This window comes from Macaca fascicularis, chromosome 3 (assembly GCF_037993035.2).
Source record: "Macaca fascicularis isolate 582-1 chromosome 3, T2T-MFA8v1.1".
Taxonomy (NCBI): Eukaryota; Metazoa; Chordata; class Mammalia; order Primates; family Cercopithecidae; genus Macaca; species Macaca fascicularis.
Genome location: NC_088377.1, coordinates 194,102,005 through 194,123,920, shown reverse-complemented (window position 1 = coordinate 194,123,920; position 21,916 = coordinate 194,102,005). Strand labels below are relative to the sequence as shown.

Below are 21,916 nucleotides of genomic sequence, written 5' to 3'. Positions count from 1 at the left end.
ATATTAAACTTATTTCTAAACTCAAATAATAACATCACATTTTTGTGTTGTTATTCTTGGTTTTGTTTTATTTAAGACATGGGGTCTCACTCTGTCGCCCAGGCTGGAATACAGTGGCCCAATCCTAGCTTACTGCAGTCTTGACTTGCTGGACTCAAGTGATCCTCCTGCCTCAGCCTTCTGAGCAGCTGGGACTACAGGGGCACGCCACTGCACCTGGCTATGTTTCTTTACGAAGGCAAATTTTCTGAGAACAAAATATGCTTCATTCACCTCCTCTGAGAGTGGAAGTAAGGAAAAAATTTTAAAACACGACCAAAAAAAAACACACTTCACAACTTAGAAGAAATACCATAAATAGCAATTTTTAAAGTAACATAATTATAAGAATTATATGAAGAGCGAAATAAACCTAAATCTATTAATTGAGCAAATTACCTTTCAAGCCAACAATCCATTCAGCAAACATCAGAGTAGTTACTGAAAGCTTACAGTCATGAATCCTGAATTTCTGGGAAAGAATATCAGAAATCATTAGTCGCTCCTTCCCACTATACCCCAGATGCCAAAACCATCTCTGACGGGTTATCCAGACCCACGATAAACCATCTCTGATGGGTTATCCAGACCCATGATACCTCTGGCCACTGCAGGGCACGCAGCCCACACCATTCAGAAAAAGACATTTCCTCCCACGAGCTGGGTATTAATCAAATCCGCCAATGATGTAAAACAATCTCAATATTCTTTGAAAGAAGCACAGCGACAGGGAGAAAAACAACAGACCACCACACTACAGCAGAAAGGTATTTATAAATATTCTAACAGCTTTTATTACAATGGTGCAAGGAAGTATTTCATCCAACACTCACCGACAACAAACCATCATCTTCTATAAAACAGTTCCAGAAAGTTCAAACAAAAAAACTAAAACATACAAGATCTGTAGTAATTCTCATACAATACTGTTTAGTGTTCAAACTTCATGTCACTCCAATAAAGTATAATCATTTTCTAGCAAACATGTGGCAAAAAAGTTTGCTGTTTTATTTGTTTGCCTATAAACATATCAGAACATGCCTCACAATTAAAAACTCTGGATCACAGCACTCCATGACATCAATATCTATTCGTGCTTAGTATCAGCCAGTTGTACCAAATACCATAAAATACAAAATGATAGGAAATATAAACATCGATTTGTATTTCAAGTTTAAACATTTTATTTACAAAAATAGGCTGGGAGGAAAAGGGTTTTGCACCCCCACATTCTCTCCCGGGGCAGAATGATTTTGCGCCATTTTCTAATGTTGTTTTCTCTAACAATTTTCAGTCACATTTGGATTCCTTCAGAATTGTATTTGTCAGCTAGCAGCTCGGAAGAGGAGGAGGAGGCGGGAGAGCGAGGGAGAGGAGGGCGGGTGAGGGAGGAGGCTGGCAGACAGCGGTCGCACACGGATAATGGCTTTTACTGAAGGGCCCGCGCCGCGCCTCATGCACCGGCAATGCAAGCACGCTGCTGGGCAGCAACACCGACGTCGCTATTTACAGAACGGCGGCCTTCTCTGGGTTCTGAAGGACACTTGTTCCCCAACGTGACACCACTGAACGACGCTTTCAGGCAGACACTAGGACATGACTCCGAAGACGGGGTTGTGGCGGCAGATGCTGGGCCCGTACTCTTCATAGTCCTTCTTGGTGTGGCAGACCTGAAAGAACTCGGGCTACGAGAGGCAACAGGCAGACAGAAAGATACACATTTCAGAAGAAAGTCGAGCACCAAGCAGGCAAGACACTCCCCTCATCCCGGCCTCCGCCCTCCCTCACGGGGCCACTGCTGCAAGGTTTTACCTCTCTGATGGACGGAACTACTAAATGGGGGGCATTTCGCTTTTTAGAAATTTCATCAGCCTCTATCTGCTCAGGACCAACCAAATGCTGGTCCCCCACTAACAACGTGTGATAATGTGTAAGCTGTTCACAGACCCCCCACCACCACCGTGTGAGCTGTTCACAGACTTGAGGGGAAAAGTAAGAATTATTTGGAAAAGTCACTGAATTAATGATTAATGCAGGATTTGTTTAGATTATTTTTGGATTCCACTTACCATGTTATCTGTAACCCCTAATTAGCAAGGATAAGTGATAAATGTGTTGTGTGATATATTAAGACCATAGTTTATATTGGGCCGGGCACAGAGGCTCAGGCCTGTAATCCCAGCACTCTGCGAGGCTAAGCTGGAGGGGGGTGGATCACCTGAGGTTAGGAGTTCAAGACCAGCCTGGCCAACATGGCAAAACCCCATCTCTAAAAAACACAACCAAAAAAAATTAGCCAGGTGTGGTGGTGAACGCCTGTAGTCCCAGCTACTCAGGACGCAGAGGTAGGAGAACTGCTTAAACCTGGGAGGCAGAGGTTGCAGTGAGTTGAGATCGCGCCACTAAACTCCAGCCTGGGTGACAGAGTAAAACTCCATCTCAAAAAAAAAAAAAAAAAAAAGATATAATTTATATTTTACAGAATTGTCTGTTTAGAGCCACACGATTAGGGCACACACTATTTCACCTTCAGAGACGATATTTACCCAAACTCAATAGAGAGCACAGGAATGGAAACACAGAGCCCGAGAGAGGGACTTACAGTCGAGGCCAGCATGGAGCCTCCGAACCACACGGCGTAGCGCTGCATGTGATGAGTGACCACCTGGACCTCCACAGGCTTTGGCTGGAAGAGAAAGCAGCTCTCACTCCACACGCACAGACACATCTGTGATCCAATCATCCCCCAGCTGATGAGACCACGGCTTCACCCGGGGCCGCCCTCCTCTTACTGGCACAAGCACAACCTCACACCCAGCACTCAGTGACTCTGCCCCTGCTGCCAAATCCCCCCTAAGACCCACCACAATCCCAGCCCCCAGGGCTCAAAGGAACACAGTGCGCCCGGCAAGCAGAACCTGCCTCTCACAAGGCTGAAAAAGCACAAAATCCAGGCAATTAACCGCACTGCTTTTTCTTGACCAAACATATCAGATGTTTTAGCACCGCAGAGATCATCCCAAATAAGATTAACCATCCCCAAAATACTAAAAGAAACTGTGCTTTTCCAGCTGGGTGAGGTGGCTCATGCCTGTAATCCCAGCACTTTGGGAGGCCAATGCAGGCAGATCACGAGGTCAGGTGATGGAGACCATCCTGGCTAACACAGTGAAACCCCGTCTCCACTAAAAATACCAAAAATTAGCCAGGTGTGGTGGCGGGCACACCTTTAGTCCCAGCTACTCAGGAGGCTGAGGCAGGAGAACGGTGTGAACCTGAGAGGCGGAGCTTGCGGTGGGCCGAGATCTCGACACTGCACTCCAGCCTGGGTGGCAGAGCGAGACTCTGTCTCCAAAAAAAAAAAAAAGGAAAGGAAACTGTGCTTTTCCAACAGTGGACTCATGCGCGCTCTTCCTTGCGCCCACTGCCGCTATCGAAGCCCACTCTTGGTTAGAAGCCCACAGTGATCACCAGCTACTTAAGAATTACTATCTTGGAGAAACGCCTTGTAACTCCCTGCTAACGTTAGTTATTTTCATTTAACGAGAACGTTTCCGAAGGAAATGAGAGATCCTCACCGTAAATCAGTCCCATCTCCTTGGGACACTGGTCATTACACCCCATGCCTGATCTCTACGACACAAAAGGAAACTGCCGGCAGGTATGGTCAGGGAGAGTTTGAAGCTGCCATTGCTGTGTCGTCAGGACCATCGGTCTGAACCACCAGCCTGGAAGGACCTCAGGCAGCAAACCTCCGTGGTCATGTCAAAATGCAGCTCAGAAAGCGAGGCACGCTTGTTTTGATTTCACGCAGCCCAGACAAGCTCCTTCGGCTCTGTGTCAGGAGGGCCCGAGTCAGGCCTGGCGCAGAAGCCCCAGGCACCACGTGGAGGCCCCTGGCTCCTACCTTGATCCTCCCGCCGCTGAGCTCCTCGCTGAGCCTCAGCCTAGCATCCACCACTCTCTTCAAATCCCTCTGTAGTCGGCGTCCGAAATCCCTGAACATGGTGGAGCCTCCTGAGAGAACGACATTCTACAAGACACAAAGCAGAGGGAGCCTTGGGTGAAATCGCCCATCCATAGTTCCGGGAACCACCCACAACAGAGCTCCCACAGGTCCAATCGCTTGTGGGCATGACACACCTGCCCTATGAAAGACGTGAACAGAAGCGAACTTAACGCTATTGGAAAAGTGTAGTTTTTTTTTCTATGGCAACAACCATGTGCCACAGATGGCTCCTTAATCCTTTCCTCAGTTACAGCAAAGCAAAAACAAGGCGATTCTCATGCCTCCCCTGCCAACCCCTCACATGGACCAGGAAGCCAAAACAAATAACAGAAACTGTCCAGCTGACTTGAGCCAAAACAACACTGGCTCTCCCGCTGCTCCACCTTAACCATCACCGGGGGAACGTCTTCTAATAGGTGCTTGGAGCTTCTCAGAAGGACGATCTTGGGAAGAAAGCATCCGAGTTACCAGAAGGAACATTCTCAGATGAGCCACCCAGCCAGCACTGCCCTCCAGTGCCAAGACTCGCTCGGTGGCCACCCCAGAAGCTCGGTGGGGGGCAGAGGAAGGGGAAGCACTCGCCTGTCCCGCTCCGCCTGCCCAGAACCTGAACCAGCCCTCTGTCCAGCATCTCCGCATTGTCACCCTGCCTGCCTGTCAGTCATCCACACCGTCTGCTCCTGACTTGCAGCCACTGACATCCTCATGGCTCGATGGCCCAGGTCACCCAAGCAGCCGGTCCTCTTCTGGTGTATGTCAGAGGCCACAGTGGCCTAACCTACATCACTCACCTCTCGCCTCTCACCACAGGGCACTGCATCATCTCACGTCCTCACGAGACGAGGAAGGGTGATATTTTTAGACAGAGAGACCACATTTATGTAACTTTTCCTACAGTATATTATTACAATAATTATTCTATTAGTTACTGCTGTTCAGAAGTCTCTTACTGAGCCTAATTTCTAAATTAAACTTTATCATAGGTATGTATGTACAAGAAAAAACACAGTATATATAGGATTTGGTACTATCTGCAGTTTCAGGCACCCACTGGGGTCTTCAATCATATCACCCACTGGCAAGGGGGACCAGCGTATCTCCTGGTTGAACTTTCTTAGAGAAAACACCTTATATGAAAACTACATAAGGAAATTAATCCTTCAAGGAGTCAAAAAGCCCTATTTCCTTTAATCGTCTAAATATGTTAGCTCTTCCCGAGTTCCTGAGCAACTGCAGAGCTCTTTTTCAGGCACTCCTCCCAGTCAGCTCTGGGTGCGTGAACAGTGAGTCCCTCACCAAGTTTACAGGTAAGCAGAAGTCACAAGGAATCAGTACAGAGAAAAAAAAAAATGCACTTTTCTGTCCCTAGCAACCCAGGTTCTAAGTTATATGATATGAGAGTAGTCCGTTCCTGCTTACTGCTGTTCTGGGGAAAGACAGCCAGCACTGAGTGCAAAGGGATCATTTTTCTCTCGTGCCAACTCCTAGAACTGCTGTGACAGCACCCACATGGACTCAGAGTTAGATAGTGAAGTCAGAGCAGGAAGAATGAAAGAGGGCAGAAGCCATGGGAAGCCACCAGTGATCTGGCCTTCCACCTGAAGAAGTGACCAGTGATCTAGCCTTCCACCTGGAGATGCTGGCCTTCCACCTGGAGAAGTGACCAGTGATCTGGCCTTCCACCTGGGAGTGCCACCAGTGACCTGGTCTTCCACCTGGAGAAGCCACGAGGGATATGGCCTTCTACCTGGAGAAGCCACCAGTGACCTCGTCTTCCACCTGGATTCTGCTCCAATTCCACCCTGAGTGTCTGTAGAGAGAAATTTCACCTCCGGTTACCTGCCAGCAGCAGATGTTTGATAAATCACCTAACATGCTATAGCTGCTCCAGTCGCTAAGGCAAAAGGCTGTCAGGAGCTGAAGGAGCCATGTCCAGCCCTTTCAATGCAACAATGGTTTTGCTCATCCATGGTGGCAAATACCAAAAACATGATGCACAGGACCTTTTTCTTCACTCATCAGCTATTAGTGTTAGTGTATTCTATGTGTGGCCCAAGAGTTTCTTCTTCTTCTGATGTGGCCCAGGGACACCAAAAGGCTGGACACCCCTGGGCTAAAGCTTCTACAGTGGCTTGGCCAGGGACAGAGCCTCACAAAACTGTGATCTCATAAAACTGTGCCACAATATTTTGTTATCAGCTTCGAGAAGGTCAAGGCTAATATAATGTTAAGGGAGGATCTGGGCTTGGCCTTCAGGGCCAGGAACTGGGGTGGTCCTGAGGCCACCCTTCCAGGACTCTCTGCAGCGGTGAGAGATCCCCCAGAGCCCACACTGTGCCCCATTCCTTGGTGTTTACCCCACACTTCTACTCACAGGGAACAGCCCTGAACACTGCAGACACTCTAAGGGGTACCCATGCCTTACGGAGACGACCTGATCATGAACACACTGAATAAAATACCTGGCAATGGTTTTCTGCCCCGGGAACTCTGCAGTCTGTCCTCATCTGGGGGTTTCACTGCTACACACTTCTTTGCTTTCTTAAAACTCTGTGGGCGTGGCCAACCGAGGAAACCGCCGTCACATCCATTTCTCGAGAGGCAACCCCGACGCCCCTCGCCACAGGGAGACCACAAGGTCACTGGGCACCTGCCTTCTTGACCCACTTTCAGTCTAGTTTTCAAGCCAACATCCTGTCCCAGGATCAGCATGATGAATAATCACTGTTGTCCTCTGTCACCCTGTGGAGAAATCTCTCATGACCAACCTGAGAGCGCCTGGCTCCTGTCAGAGTCTAGGGACCATCAACCACAGCTGCAGCTATGGAAACGCCAAACTCAGGGGAGCCCCTGGATACCAACACTCAGGTAAGATGTCACCAAAAGGGGAGGACTGGCAGGAACAAGTCCCTGACAGATGGGGTGGCAGCTTGAACTCACATAAACAGGGTTATATTCTGATCCCTGGCTTCCTTCAGACGGGTCTCCTGGCCTGGTTGCTCTTTCAGACACACGGCATTCCTTGTTGCCATAATATCAAGAATCATAACTTAGAAGCATTCTTGATATTTTGATCATCTCATCTTAGAATAAGCCTCAGCTGATCCCTGGTCCTGCTCTCTCATGACTGGCCACGCTCGCCGATGATTTCCTGGAGAGACAGACCCTGGCTTATATCCAATTAAGAATTAAGTGAGGACTGGGGAAGAACAAGGATGGGTCAGTGCTTGGAATTAGACATTTCTAAGGGTGCTTTTGCTGAGGTTTTGTGATTTTTTTGTTCTTTTGCTATTGTTTTTCATTTACTGTTTTGTTTTTTGTTTTTGTTTTGTGGTTTTTGTTTTTTTTTTTTTGAGATGGAGTCTCACTCTGTCACCCAGGCTGGAGTGCAATGACGAGACCTCGGCTCACTGCAAGCTCCGCCTCCCGGGTTCACGCCATTCTCCTGCCTCAGACTCCTGAGTAGCTGGGACTACAGGTGCCCGCCACCCACACCCGGCTAATTTTTTTGTATTTTTAGTAGAGACAGGGTTTCACCATGTTAGCCAGGATGTCATTTACTTTTTTAAAACCCACCGCAGACAACTCCTTTAAAACTTCTCCAGGCTAAGATTCCTACAGCCTCGCTCTCTGTCAGGGAATGCTGCAGCCTTGGGAACAGTTCCTTGGGACACTGTCAGGCGATCCCAAACAGTGTCCCAAGGAAGCCCGGGGTGTCTGAGAGCTCTCCCTTGGCCCACCAGTGTAGGAGAGGGGCCACGGGGCCAGGTTTCTTGACTGTCACTCTGGACTTGGTGAGCTTATCCTTTCCTCAGACAACTGTCGAACACACGGGTCCGCTTCTCACTGTAATACCCAATGGCCGACACAGCACCATGGGCACACCTGCTGCCTCATCTCAAAATTCTGGGCCATTGTTATTTTGAAGGATAATCTGAGGGATACACAATCCGTTCACACCTCTAAGTCTTCTAAATTCTATCAATGGATCCAAAAGTCCCAGGGGAATGCTCCTGGTCTGCTCGGCGTTCTTTCATTATTCACTCACAAGACTGTTTCCCCTCTGAACTTCACCGCGAGCCATGAGAAGACCCAGCAGGAGGAAATCCATTTCATTATCCGCTATAGGGATGGGTGGAGGACATATTCTTAGTGAGAGTCTAAAGAAGAAATTTCTCTCAGATCTCAGTGTCAGAAAAAGCTGGGCCTCTTAGGAAAACTCACTGGCCTTAATCATATGTCCCCTGTGCCTGCCATTACAGACTGAGTTCCCATCTTTTCCCCAGCTGCTGAGAAGCTGAGAGCCACGAGGGGCCTCTCCCGTAGCTAGGCACAACCACAGAATGGTGCACATGGGTTCTGTCCTCGTCCCACCCTGCTGCACTATTCTGCCACCCTCACTTCTCCTCACCCAGATTCCTTCAGCTACTTCATCCTTGTATATTGGATATACTTTCCTGCCTGCTTCAAATTTTCCACACTAGAAGGCAAGCAGGCAGGAGGGGCAGGGGTGTGGGCTTGCATGATCTTCAGGCAAAATACAGTTAATCATTCCCTAAGTTTATGAAAGGGTGCTGGGTCCTCATTCTGAATTCCTTTCCTCCTTCAGTAACTGAAGAACAAACCTCAACAGCCTAAACATCCCTGTGATCAGCAGCAAACATCCCACTGCATTCCGCAGGCAGTTACTGCGTTAAAGACACTGAGCTACAAACACAAAGAAAACATCACAGAGACCTGCGGAGCGGACTGCAGCCCGGGCGCCGGGGTTCACCGCGGACCGCAGCCCAGGCGCCGGGGCTCGCTGTGAGGCCTGAAGAAGATGCCTCAACCTCCCAAACCTAGAGATTCCTAAAAGTTCAGAAATGTAAACAGGGAACTTTAAAACACATACTTTTTCATTCTGAGGATCTGCATCTTCATAACAATCGTGAATGTTTTCAATGCTTCATTTCAGTTTTGTCTTCTAAAAAGCAATTCTATTTGTTTCTTACATTAAAAATAAATAAATAAAACAAAAATCATTTCATGGCTGAATCTTTATTTTCACTTAGGAAACGCCCAGGAAGACAGCTGCAGGTGGAAGCTACGCTGAGCTCTCAGCGGGGCTAAGGCAGGCAGGGCCCTGGCCGATGGCAGATCGTCCCACAGGCATCCCTGTACTCCACTTTCCCCGAGGGCCGGGAGAGCTGCACACACCACCGCACGAGTAGGCCCCTAAAACAGAGCCAAGTCACTTCAGGAGTGGCATCCATTTCAAGAGATTCTGTGAGGGGAAGTCACAAACCAGCAATAGGCAAGGGCCAAACAGCCCTCATTCGCGCTGCTCCTCTGCAATTCAGAATCCCTGCCTCCTCACCGCGAAACGTCACTTGAGCTCCAACAGTCCAGCTCAGCACGGAATAGAGCTCCTTGTGGTCAGCACTCTGCATGGGCACGATTAGCGTGGCCACAGATAGTGAACTCTAAAACTAGGCAACAAATAAAACCTGAAGACAACACGGCACGAATACTGCAAGACTCGGGATGACCTGTGCCGTCAAGGTGCTTCTGGAGAAGTTAGGAAGCTCGGAAAGGAACATCACGAGCTCAGAAGTGCTCAGCAAATGAGACGAATGTGGAACAGGAGAGACAGAAAAAGGGCAGAAAATGAAAACACTAACTGAGGGGTGCTCCGAGTCCAGGTTATAATGTATATCATATTACCCGGCATATACTGTATATAAATGTGTATTAAAACTTCAAAGCAAAGACAAGTTGAAGAAAACAAAAGTCCCTAAACCGAGTCAATTAAGACACTCAAAGTTGCAAGTAGTGGATAAGACAGCAATGGGTCCCACTTGGCCATGGCAAGTGGACAAGACGGTCTCACCAACCAGGTCAACCACTGTATGAGAGCTCACCGGTTGTACTGATTTCCTCTAAATCCTCTCAGATTTCTGGCCTAGAAGTAGATAATCTGTATCCTAGCTTGTTCTGTTGACTTCGTTGTGGTAGAAAATAGACCAAATACAAAAGAGGACTTAACAAATACAATTAGATTCACATTAAATCCTTGGAGTGATACCTGAAATGAACAGTAATTCCATCTTTTAAAGACATACGTGGGCTCTTGTGCAGAGGGCTCTGTAATAACTTTTACCGCTGTAATCAAACTAGGTGACCAAAAAGATAGTGAGAGAGAAAATGTATCCTCAGAAAACTTCAAACAGGCCAGTTTACCCGGCAAAACTGAGAGCTGGATTTCAGACATTAAGAGAGAATTTGTAACACAAGACATCATCATAAAACTTTTTTTTTTTTGAAATGGTAAATGATCATTACATCTAGAATGACCATTTAGTTTTCAGAGAAATTTCTATTTCAAATAAACGTAAGCCTAACAACCTAGATTTTTAAAATCACTATTAATGGCTATTTTAATACGTTTAAATTCTACTTCCATGTAAAAGGCGAATATTAAGCCAACAAATTAATGTAATAGATTTTTTTAAAAAACATTTTATTAAAAAAAATTTTTTTAGGTCTGGAGTGATGGCTCATGCCTGTAATCCCAGCACTTTGGCAGGCCAAGGCGGCCAGATCACCTGAGGTCAGGAGTTAGAGACCAGCCTGGCCAACATGGTGAAACCCCATCTCTACTAAAAATACAAATATTAGCTGGGCGTGGTGGTATGCACCTATAATCCCAGCTACTTGGGAGGCTGAGGCAGGAGAATCACTTGAACCCGGGAGGCGGAGGTTGCAGTGAGCCAAGATTGCACCATTACACTCCAACCTGGATAACAGGAGTGAAACTCCGTCTCAAAAAAATAAAAATAAATAAAATAATTTTTCAATTTAGAAAGAATTTCAAGCTTAGCAAAAGTGATACATTCTTTATTCAGATTCACCTACTGTTAACATTTATGGTAGAGTGTTTTTATTTATCATTTGCATGCATTTATTCTGTCCCCTCCCACACGCACACACATCTGGAGCCGGGGAGCATCTGAGCGTAACTTACATACCTCATGGCCCTTTACTACTAAATACTTTAGTGTGTATTTACTAAAACTGAGAACATTCTTTCATGTTACCACAGTACAACTGCCAACTTCATAAACTTAACATTGATACAAAACTTTAATCTACTGTTCCTATTCCCATCTTGCCACTGGATTTATTAATATTCTTCATGGCATTTTTTTTTCTCTCCAGTCCAGAGTCCAGTGCAGGGTCAGACTGTGCAATTACTTGTCATGTCTCTGTAATAGGTTTTTTAATTAAAAATTATTCACTAGGGTATGAAAATAAATGTTCATTATAATACTTGAGAAGCATTACATGATCTTGAGTTGCCTTCAAAGGTATTACATAAATTCATTTCTTTCATTTATTCATATAACCATACAAACAGTGCTATGCGTGTGTGGGCAAATGATTTTACACCAAGTCACCCAGATACTTCAATAGGGAAAGAATAGTCTTTTTCAACAAATGATGTGGGAATAATTTATATCCATGGGTGAGAGGATGAACATTTATTTACTTTCTTCATTTCATATACACAAATTAACTCAAAATTTATCACTGGTTTAAATGTAAGGGCTAAGAGTACAAAATTTCTTTTAAAAACCATTTTTTAAAAACTTCGTAATTTTGTGGCAGGCAAAAATTTCTTAGCACATAAAAAAGCATGAACCATAAAAGAAAAAAGTTGATAAATGGGGTTCCATACATTTGTTCTTCAAAAACCACCACTAAGAAAATGAAAAGACAAGCCACAGACTAGAAAAAAAATCTGCAACACATAAATCTGACAAAGGATTTGTATCCAGGATATCTGAAGAACTCTCATTATTGAGTTGTCACTCAATAAACAAATCAGTTAAAAATGGGCAAAAGATTCAAACGGACATTTCACAAAAGAAAATATACAAATGACCGCTAAGTACAGGAAAAGACAATCAACAACATTTGTCATCAGGATCATACAGCTTAAATCCACCACACACCAAGTTTGGGTAAAGACGAACAACTGCAACTCTTGTGCGTTGCTGGTGGGAGGGTAGATGCTGTAACTACTTTGGAAAAAGTCGGGCAGTTTTCACAAAGTGAAAACGATGTACACTTACCACACAACAAAGCGACTGCACTCCCAGGTATTTCCCAAGGAGAATGAAACATATCCAGCAGACGCTGAGTATATTTCCAATGTTCACAGCAAGGTTTTTTGTAATAGCCAAGACTGGAAACAACTCAAATGTCCGCCAGCAGGGGACGGCTGACTTGCAGCACAGCCGCTCGCTGAGGCGCTCCCAGCAGTACGAGGGGACAAATGACACGCACACCTCAAAAGCACCAGCTGAGTGAAGGAAGCCGGAAACAGAGAATACGTGGAACACTCCATTTCCAGCAGCCCCCCATTATCTGTGGCTCACGCTGCAAGGTGTCAGTTACCCGTGGTCAACCACAGTCTGAAAAGATTAAACGGAAAATTCCAGAAAAAAACACTCTGTTAAGTTTTAAGCTGCACACCATGCTGAGAAGCATGATGAAATCTCAAGCTGTCCCACTGTGTCCCGCTCAGGGCACAAGTCTTCCCTTTGTCCATGCCACCCGCCCTGAGTCACTCAGTAGCCACCGTGGTGATCAGACCGACTACCGCACCATCACAGTGCTTGAGTTCAGGTGACCCTCACTTTATTTAATAAGAGCCCCACAGCACAAGAGTGGTGATGCCAACACACTGTTGTAACTAATCCGTATTATTAGTTATTGCTGTTAATCTCTTACTGTACCTAATTTGTAAACTTTACGAAAAGTATGTATGCACAGGAAAAAAAGATCGTATACAGAGGGTGTGGCACCACCCACAGTTTCAGCCGTCCACTGGGGGTCTTGGGACACATGCCCCATGGATAAGAAGGGACTCCTGTATACGAAACTCTGGCACGTCAAATCCCGCAGATGGGCGCCTTCCTGGAGCAGAGGCTGAGGAACTCCCGCCAGCCATGCTTCCCCACTGTACCTTAACTGTGGTGATTATCACCTAAGTATGTAAACTTTCTTTTCAAACCATACACTTAAAAATGGGTTCATGTGACTCTGTATAAATTACATCTCAAAGTCGAACTTTTAAAAACAGAGCAACATAAGAGAAAGTGACGGCAACGGGTCACTCTGAGTTGAGACGGCAGGAATGGCCTTGCTGAAAAGGTGGCATCAGGGACTTAAATGAGAAGAAAGACGCTCTAAAGAGGGTGCACATTTAGCCAATGTGTACAGTCTCTAACTCTTCATTTCTCAATGTTCTGTAACTGTGTGAGGACATAAGATTGAGCCAAGTCGCCCAATTTTATTTTAACATTTTTAACATTTAATCCCCCATAGTTGCTATGGACAACAGGAAAACAATACGCACTACACTTCGAGACATTTCCTAAAAGCAAACTCCAGCTCCCACCCTAGTTCCACGTCGTGCTTTGTGTTGAGAAATTCTCATGTAAACTCAACAAACCCTTTAGTATTGAAGAATGAACAACCCTTGATCTGTTACCAAAGTAACTGTCCACCTTGTTCCTTCCGCCTTCTGAATACACTCCTGTCGTCCCCACCCTCCAACCCAACTCCTCCCCACTGGCAAATGTGCCCTTTCACACAGACACACTTTAGAGAGAACTCCGGGAGAAAGCGAGAGCTTCTGTGCCCCAGGCCAAATAACAGGTTCAAATCTCATGTTTTGCTCCTGCCTGAGCTTTGGAACACAACAACTCCCAGCGTCCACTGTCTACACAGATGTGGCACGCACAGTGGGTTCCGGATCCGTAAGAACGCAGAGTTGGTGAGGTCTCCTGCACACGCTTCCTGCACAGGCAGGCTGCCGTCCTACAAGTCTTCCACTAGCTCTGCCCAGATACTGTTTCTAAATTAATGCTGCAAAGTACTCTTGTTTTCGTCACGTTGAGCTTCGGCCTAGAATTACTGAACTGAACTTTAGCTCTATGCACAGAACGACAGCCTCCGGGTTAGAAGGTCCCTGTGTGGGCACGTCCTGAGGGAGGCAGGCCAGAGCAGACCTGCCCCAGACGGCACCTCCCAAGGACAAGGTCAAGGGACTGGCTTGTACTTCAGCAGCCCCTGAACCCCTCGCCCTAAGCTGTCCCACACCACCCATGGGGCTGACTCCCGGATGCAACTCTTTCCCCACGCCCCGCTGCCGACAGCAGAAGTTTCAGGGGACAAGGGGGACCTGCCAGAGCGACAGTGGAGGGTGGAATACAGTCTAAAAGGAACATACAAGTGCTAAGTGATAGGCTCTATCGAACTGTCAGCCTGACAGGAACACCAGATGAGAGCAGAGCCCGACAGAAGACAAGCGTTTAAGACGACGAAGCAGTACTGGCCCCAAACCCGGTTTTCCTGACAGGGCGTTTGGAGCCCTTCACAACCTGACCCCAACCTGCTCCCTGGAGCCAGGTGGGGATGCCCAAAGGCCTCACACTTCCCTCCACTGTCTGGTGCTGGGGCCTGAAGGAAGCAGCAAACCCCCTCACCCGTGAGCTCTCACGCCCTCATCTGTGACGACATCACCAGGCCGCTGGCAGGTCTGGGGGGAAATTAGAGGGTAATGACGTCAGCACCGGCCCAGGGAAGGCAGGACGGCGACAAGCACAGTGGGTTCTCTTGTTTGGCCCTCTCCGCCCTGGGCCATGCAGAGGCTTGAGCAAGGTCAGGTCTACACCCTGTCTGTCCACTCCTCCCTGAAGCCACGACTACACACAGCGCTCGGTAAGCAGGGACCCTCCACAGCCATCGTAGAATGAACGAGGAGCATTTCATTCGCTCTCCCCTCTGGAATAAAGGGGGGTCAGTAAAGGAAAAAAGACTCCAGCAAGTAACTCAAGAACCAGAAACAATAACTGACAATTTCTGATTAAGTCCTTGGATTCTGGTAACCTCCTAACATTTCTCCCTAGTGCACAGGTTCTCAATCAGGGACAATTGTGCCTCCAGGGGACATTAAGCAACATGTGGAGATGATTTTGATTGTCGGGACTGGGTGGGGGTGGGAAGGTGCTACTGGCACTTTGTGGGGAGAGGCCAGAGATGATGCTAAACATCCTACGATGAAAATGTCAATAGCACCAAGGCTAAGAAACCCTGCCCTAGTTAGCGCTGAGCAGTAAAACCAAAGATGCCTGCGCACCAGCAAAGAGGGCCACTGGGGAAGTGGTGTGCCACTCTGCAGCTAATCCAAGACATGTAGGAGTCCCAAAAGGCAGCAGTTGCCCGGGGCAAAAAAGCAAAGGAAACCAGGCAAAATCCCTGGGAACTTTAAAAATAGAAAAGTCAGTTGGCTAGAGGCCGCAGCAGGTGAGGAATCTGCTGCCCTGGCCTGGATGTGGAGCGCCATTTCAGAGTATCACTTGAAGTCATTTCATGGAACACAATGACAGTGCCTACTCACTGCCTGACACAGCTGAAGGCAATTCCACACACCAACTCCTTTCACCTTGCCAAAAATGGGATAAAGCAGGTACTAGTCCCATCCCCATTCTGCCGAGAAGGACGCTGAGGCACAGTGAGATCGAGTAACCTGCCAAAGTCACACAGCTGAACAAGCGGTAGGCAGGGCAGCACACACACCTGGCAGTCTAGAAGTTCACGGCCACGTGGTATCCACACCTGCAGACCTCGTGCTCACCACCATGCAGGATCCACGCACTCACCACACGGGGGCACCACCCCCCGCAGCCCATGCACTCAGCACAGCACTCTTAACCACCAGTCCACACAGCCTCCCTTCCCGTGTCACAGATTTCGTACCCCACCTTGTATAGACCAATTTGTAAAGTAGCTCTCCCTGTGCTGAGATGAAATCTGCCGCCCTGGTTTCTCTCCTTCCTCGGCACTGCTCAGCGTCCAGCCAGCTGCCCATCACGTGTCCCAAGACAGCCTCATGCTCCCTGCAGGGTCGCCAAACAATGCTGCTTCCCTCAACCATTTCTCACAGGCCATCTTTTCAGGACCTCTTGCTGTTCTGGGGACCCTCCTCTGGATAAACTTCAAAATCCAACAACAAGCCTCTTATAACGTGGACTCCCCTCCGCAGCAGAACACACCACCATCAACACAGCATGTCTCCCCAGGACAAACAGAAAGCAACTCTGAAGCAGTGAGGTGGAACCCTGGCCTTGAGGGCCAGTCAAGGTCAAAAGACTTGCCATCTCCTAATAGAGCAAAAAGTGCTCTGTGGCTGTAAACACCTCCACATCCGATGCAGTGGGAAATGGAGGAAGCGTTACTACTTTTTAAATTATTATTATGCTTCCATTCTGGGGTACATGTGCCGAACATGCAGGTTTGTTATGCAGGTATACATACACGTGCCACGGTGGTTTGCTGCACCCATCAACCCGTCATCTACATTAGATATTTCTCCTAATGCTCTCCCCTCTCCTAAGAGACCCACCAACAGGCCCTGGTGTGTGATGTTCCCCTCCCTGTGTCCATGTGATCTCATTGTACAACTCCCACTTATGAGAGAGAACATGCAGTGTTTGGTTTTCTGTTCTTGTGTTAGTTTGCTGAGAATGATGGTTTCTAGCTTCATCCATGTCCCTGCAAAGGACATGAACTCATCCTTTTTTATGGCTTCATAGTATTCCATGGTGTATATGACCACATTTTCTTTATCCAGTCTATCATTGATAGCCATTTGGGTTGGTTCCAAGTCTTTGCTATTGTGAACAGTGCTGCAATAAACATACGTGTGCATGTGTCTTTACAGCAGAATGATTTATAGTCCTTTGGGTATATATCCAGTAACGGGATTGCTGGGTCAAATGGTATTTCTGGTGCTAGATCCTTAGTCCGTTTGAACCCATTCTTACCATCAACAACCACGTTGCACATGACAAACAGAAAATCAAAAATTAAGTGTTATACTAACTGAAACCAAGGAAAATCTTTTTTAACACTCAACTACAAAAGCAATACCTCCCCCCTCGCCCAGATTAAATGGAAAAACTTTAATGGAAGGGTTATTTCCATTCTAAACAGAAAAGTTACTTTATCAAGGAAAAGGAAAAAGCCCTAGACTCAACTTCGCAGCCTTCACTGCCCCTCACGCTGTCAGCATCCCTTTCCCGGTGCTTGAAAACACAAGAAATAAATCAGAGAGCAAACCACAACAAAGTCAGTCTGAAGCCTCTCAGCCATGCCCACGACAAACCATTTCTCAGTGTGACAGGTACTGTTATTACCAACACACAATCCAATTTTCTCTGAGAAAATGACACGGTTGAGAGTCTGCCTCTCATTCCTAAAATGTATTCAGCAGGAGTCTTGATGGGAGATTAAACACAAGGAGATGTCCCCAGAGCAGCTGAGGGGCGGGATCAGGAGAGAACAGACGGTCCCCACTCATTTTCTTAGTACCCCTTCTCTAACTTTAGTTTGTTTGCATCAAAGTAAAATTGGTTTTCTAACTAGTCTTTTATGAGGATTAAAACAGTATCTGAGCTTATTATTTTTAAACTCAAGTGACTATCCATCATTACTCTGATGGCTTAAATGTGGCTTACAGGCGTCATTTGCTTTAGTTTCTTATTACCTATGCTTGTTTCACCTTCACAGTGAGGAAAAAGCAGAAAAAAAGAGAAATATGTGAAATTACCAATAAATGTATTCTTTCCATCTCATCTCAAAGTAAAGCAACAGTGCTTATTCTAATAATTCTTACCTCAGAAATATAAACATTTAGCCTAATAGGGTTTTTTTGTTTGTTTGTTTGTTTGTTTTGAGACAAGGTCTCACTCTGTCACCCAGGCAGAACTGCAGTGGTGCGATCCTAACTCTCTGTAGCCTCCACCTCCCAAGTTCAAGGGATACTCCTGTCTCAGTCTCCCACGTAGGTGGGACTACAGGTGCATGCTACCACATCCAGCTAATTTTTTAATTTTTTCTTTTGTAGAGATGGGGTCTTGCTATCTTACCCAGGCTGGTTTCCAGCTCTTGGTCGTAAGCAATCCTCCTGCCTCATCCCCCTAAATTGCTGGGATTACACACATGAGCCACGAAGGCCAGCCTGCATTCTTAATCCATTTCCACAAGGAAGAGTAAGCAAACATTTTTTCTAAGAAAGAAAGGAAAGATGTCACAAATAATAACATTTTAGTATTTTAAAATCCAACCCCTTTATTTATAGAAAAGAAGCAGATTATCCCACACAACAGTCTAGAAAGAAAGCTCTCTCGGCAGCAAATCTAGCACAGACGAAACCTTTTTAAATGCCCTATTAATCTAATACTATTTTCAAAGTATGAAAAAATAGCATACATCACTGTTTTATTTCACTGCTTATAGAGCACAGACCAACGTGACAATTTTTTTTTTTTTTTTTTTTTTTTGAAACAGGGTCTCCCTCTGTCGCTAAGGCTAGAGTGCAGCGGTGCAATCACAGCTCACTGCAGCCTTGACCTTCTGGGCTCAAGGGATCCTCCCACCTCAGCCTCCCAAGTAGCTGGGACCATAGGTGTGGTGCATTCCACTACAGCTGGCTAATTTTTTTTATAGATGGGGTCTCCCTGTGTTGCCCAGGCGGGTCTCGAACTCCTGGGCTCAAGCAATCCTCCTACCTTGGCCTACCAAAGTGATGGGATTACAGAGGCGTAAGCCCCTGCACCTAGGTTAACATGACTTCCTAAAATAAGATTCTGAACTCAAGGTTTACTTTCGCAGTTTAACAAATATTTACTCAGCCTATCTGTTGAAATACTTCTTTCAGTAAGATTATAGAGTTGGTCTTCAAATCTAAAGTCAAACCCCCCAGACAGCAGACAAAGGCCCCTCAGGTCTCACCCCAACCTGCACCCCCGCCCTCCAGCCTCCACATCTCTGTGGTCTTGCAGACTCTGAGCATCTCTGAGGGATGTCTCCAGTGCCTGGAAAGCCCTCGCTCACCACCTCGCCAACCTGGCAACCCCTCCTTCCCTGACTCCCCTGCAAGAGCGCAAAGCCCCCAGGCCCCACAGTGTGCCGTGTATCTCATTCACCAGGTCAGCAGCACTTACTGAGCACCCCGCACGGGCCAGGAGTGTTCTAAGCACCGCAGGTTAGCAATGAATCTGACATATCAAAATGGTTGCCCTCTTGAGACGTGTTTCAGGTAGAGAGGCAGAACTATTAAGTTTAAATAAGTAAATATATATAGCAAATTAGGAAACGAATGTCATGGAGAAAAAAATAAAGCAAGGCAGGGCAAAATGGCGTGGGAAAAAGCGCCAAGGTGCAGTCTAGAGCAGGTGGTGAGGACGCCTCACTAGAAGACACTTCACCCATAATGCACTTCACCCATAATGTGTTTGTTACCAACTGAAGGTCTGAGGAAACAGCACCAGGCAGGTCTGTCAGTGCCATTTTCCCAAAAGCACACACTCACTTCATGTCTCTGTATCAGCATTTTTTGCAATAACATATTTTTTAAATGAAGGCATGTACACTGGTTTTTTAGACATAATGCTATTATACAATTAAACCATAATATAGTGCAAACATAGCCTTCATGTGCACCGGGAAACTAAGAAATGTGTGTGCCTCACTTCATTGTGCCATTCACTTCATCGGGATGGTCCAAAACTGAACCCACAAAATCTCCAAGTCACGCCTGTAATATTATTTATCACATATCAAGCACTACACTTCACCCTCTGTAAGGGTGACCTGGTAATTCCATGAGATGCTTACACCTGGCCCATCCTGCACCTGAGGACACAGGGGCTGGGGAATGAGTGCAGTCATGATGCTAGGAAGCAGCTTGGCCCAAGTGGTGACCCACGCGCTGGAGCCTATACTCTTAACCACGACAATCTAAAAATAATACTGCTCAAAACGCTTCCCACAAAAGCCAAAGTCCAATATGACTGATTCTAAAAAAACATTTAATTCAGAAAACAAAGTGATCCCTTATCACTTTTGATACAATGTGAGAAATCGGCAAATCTCCTGGGTTACATTCTGGCGATCAGCAGTCTTCTGGACACTTTCCTGACACCAGCCCACAGTCATTCCCTCCCACAGCCCACTCAGAACTGTGACTGGAAATCCAAACATATTCAACAACCGGTTAAACCGGGTCAGCATTTTAGCCAGAAAATATCTGCTCCACTCAAGCCAGCAGATTCTCAAATCACAATCATTTGATTCAAAAAGCACCATTAGTTACAGACTCCTGTGTATGCCAGATTATGCCAGTGAAGCATACATATCCTGGTAATGCAATAAATCTTGACCTAAGCTAGAAAAGTATCAAAATTACCTAAATACAAAAAAAAAGAGTTGGTACTGAAACGGACACAGCATGGAGCATCAGGCCTCATTACAAATCATGTTTTTAAAGAATTTTAATCGCTTAAGAAAGTGCTTACAACATAGTGGTGTTAATACACAGCATATGAAACATAAATATAACAGGATACAGGATATATCTACCTACCTATATACGGTTCATGAAAATAAAAGGGAAAGATGAAGTAATAACATAAACAGCAATGACCAGGCGTGGTGGCTCATGTCTGTAATCCCAGCACTTCGGGAGGCCGAGGCGGGCGGATCACCTGAGGTCAGGGGTTCGAGACCAGCCTGGTCAACATGGTGAAACCCCGTTTCTACTAAAAATACAAAAATTAGCCAGGCGTGGTGGCGGGTGCCTATAAGCCCAGCTACTCGGGAGGCTGAGGCTGGAGAATCACTTGAACCCAGGAGGCAGAGGTTGCAGTGACTGGAGATTGCACCACTGCAGTCCAACCTAGGTGACAAGAGCGAAACTCTGTCTCAAAATAAATAAATAAATAAGTAAATAAACAAACAAACAGCGACTATAAAGGAGTAACTTCTGCTTTGTAATAGTGTTTTTTACATCTCAAATTTTCTATATTGAACATGAATTTCAGATTGAAAATCATGCACTCTGCTCATGTGTAGAGTCTAAGTTCTCTTCAGTGAACCTCTGACCACCCTCCTCCCTCCAACCCTGTCTCACAGCACACCTTTCACTTCCCACCTGGTGTCAGCCGTCGTCTATTTATTCAGTTCCCCATGTCAACTGGATTTCTCAATAGCCTGCAACCTTACCTTGCCGGATAAATGTATATTTCACGATGCCAAATAAAAGTCTCCATTTTAAACCACCTCTGCAGATGGAAAGGCCGTGTCTTTAAGCTGGTAAAAGAATCCCACAGCACATACCATTATAAACACCACACATGACCCAACAATCTCCTGAAATTTATGTCAGAAAGACTGGAAATAAAATCCATATTAACAGCAAGTTCTTAATATCAAATGTGGTATTAAAAATAACAAAAATTTTCATTCCTGGAATACTAAGAGGCTCTCTTCTTAACTCCGTTTGGCAGACACACAGTGCCACCTATCAGCCATCCTCTGTAACTGCGGGTGCAAGGCAAAGAACCGCTCACAGACATGCCTTCCCCTCTCCCTGCTATTTCCGTGCCCACGACCACGACAGGCTAAGAGGACAGCTCTATTAGAAGCCCCTGCTATTTCTATATTGTGTTCTTGAAAAGTTTTACTTCCTTAGGAACTGGAGCTTTTCACTGTCGAACTGAACCCAGAGATTGCAATCCCAGCAAAGTCTGAACAAACCTATGTCTAAAATACGGGCTGTTATGATACCCAACAGTGTCCGAGGAGAAATCCAAGCAAACCTCCAGGTCCGGCTCCAAACAGCTGCCTGACGGGAAGGGACATAACAACGAATGGCAAATGTCTTACAAGGATTACCCACACATCTTCTTTCCTCTAATCACCCCCTCTTCGGCCTGCAACTGCTGTGATTTGGCCTCTGCCGGGTTTCTCTCA

At 46.2% G+C, this 21,916-nt stretch overlaps 1 protein-coding gene across 13 annotated transcripts in view; it reads right to left on the bottom strand.

Moving 5' to 3' along the window:
- Window positions 1-807: 807 nt before the first annotated feature.
- The window catches only part of ACTR3B (actin related protein 3B), a 99,701-nt gene continuing 78,592 nt past the window's right edge, over window positions 808-21,916 (bottom strand). For all 13 annotated transcript variants that reach the window (XR_012433093.1, XM_045388082.2, XM_074036434.1 and 10 more), the window contains 3 exons: window positions 3,947-4,072; window positions 2,642-2,725; window positions 808-1,724 (listed from right to left, as the gene is read on the bottom strand). Coding sequence is in view for 12 of the 13 variants with exons in the window: in XM_045388082.2 (XP_045244017.1) it covers window positions 1,629-1,724; window positions 2,642-2,725; window positions 3,947-4,072 (306 nt within the window). In the remaining variant the exon portion in view is untranslated. The remainder of the gene's footprint in view (window positions 1,725-2,641; window positions 2,726-3,946; window positions 4,073-21,916) is intronic.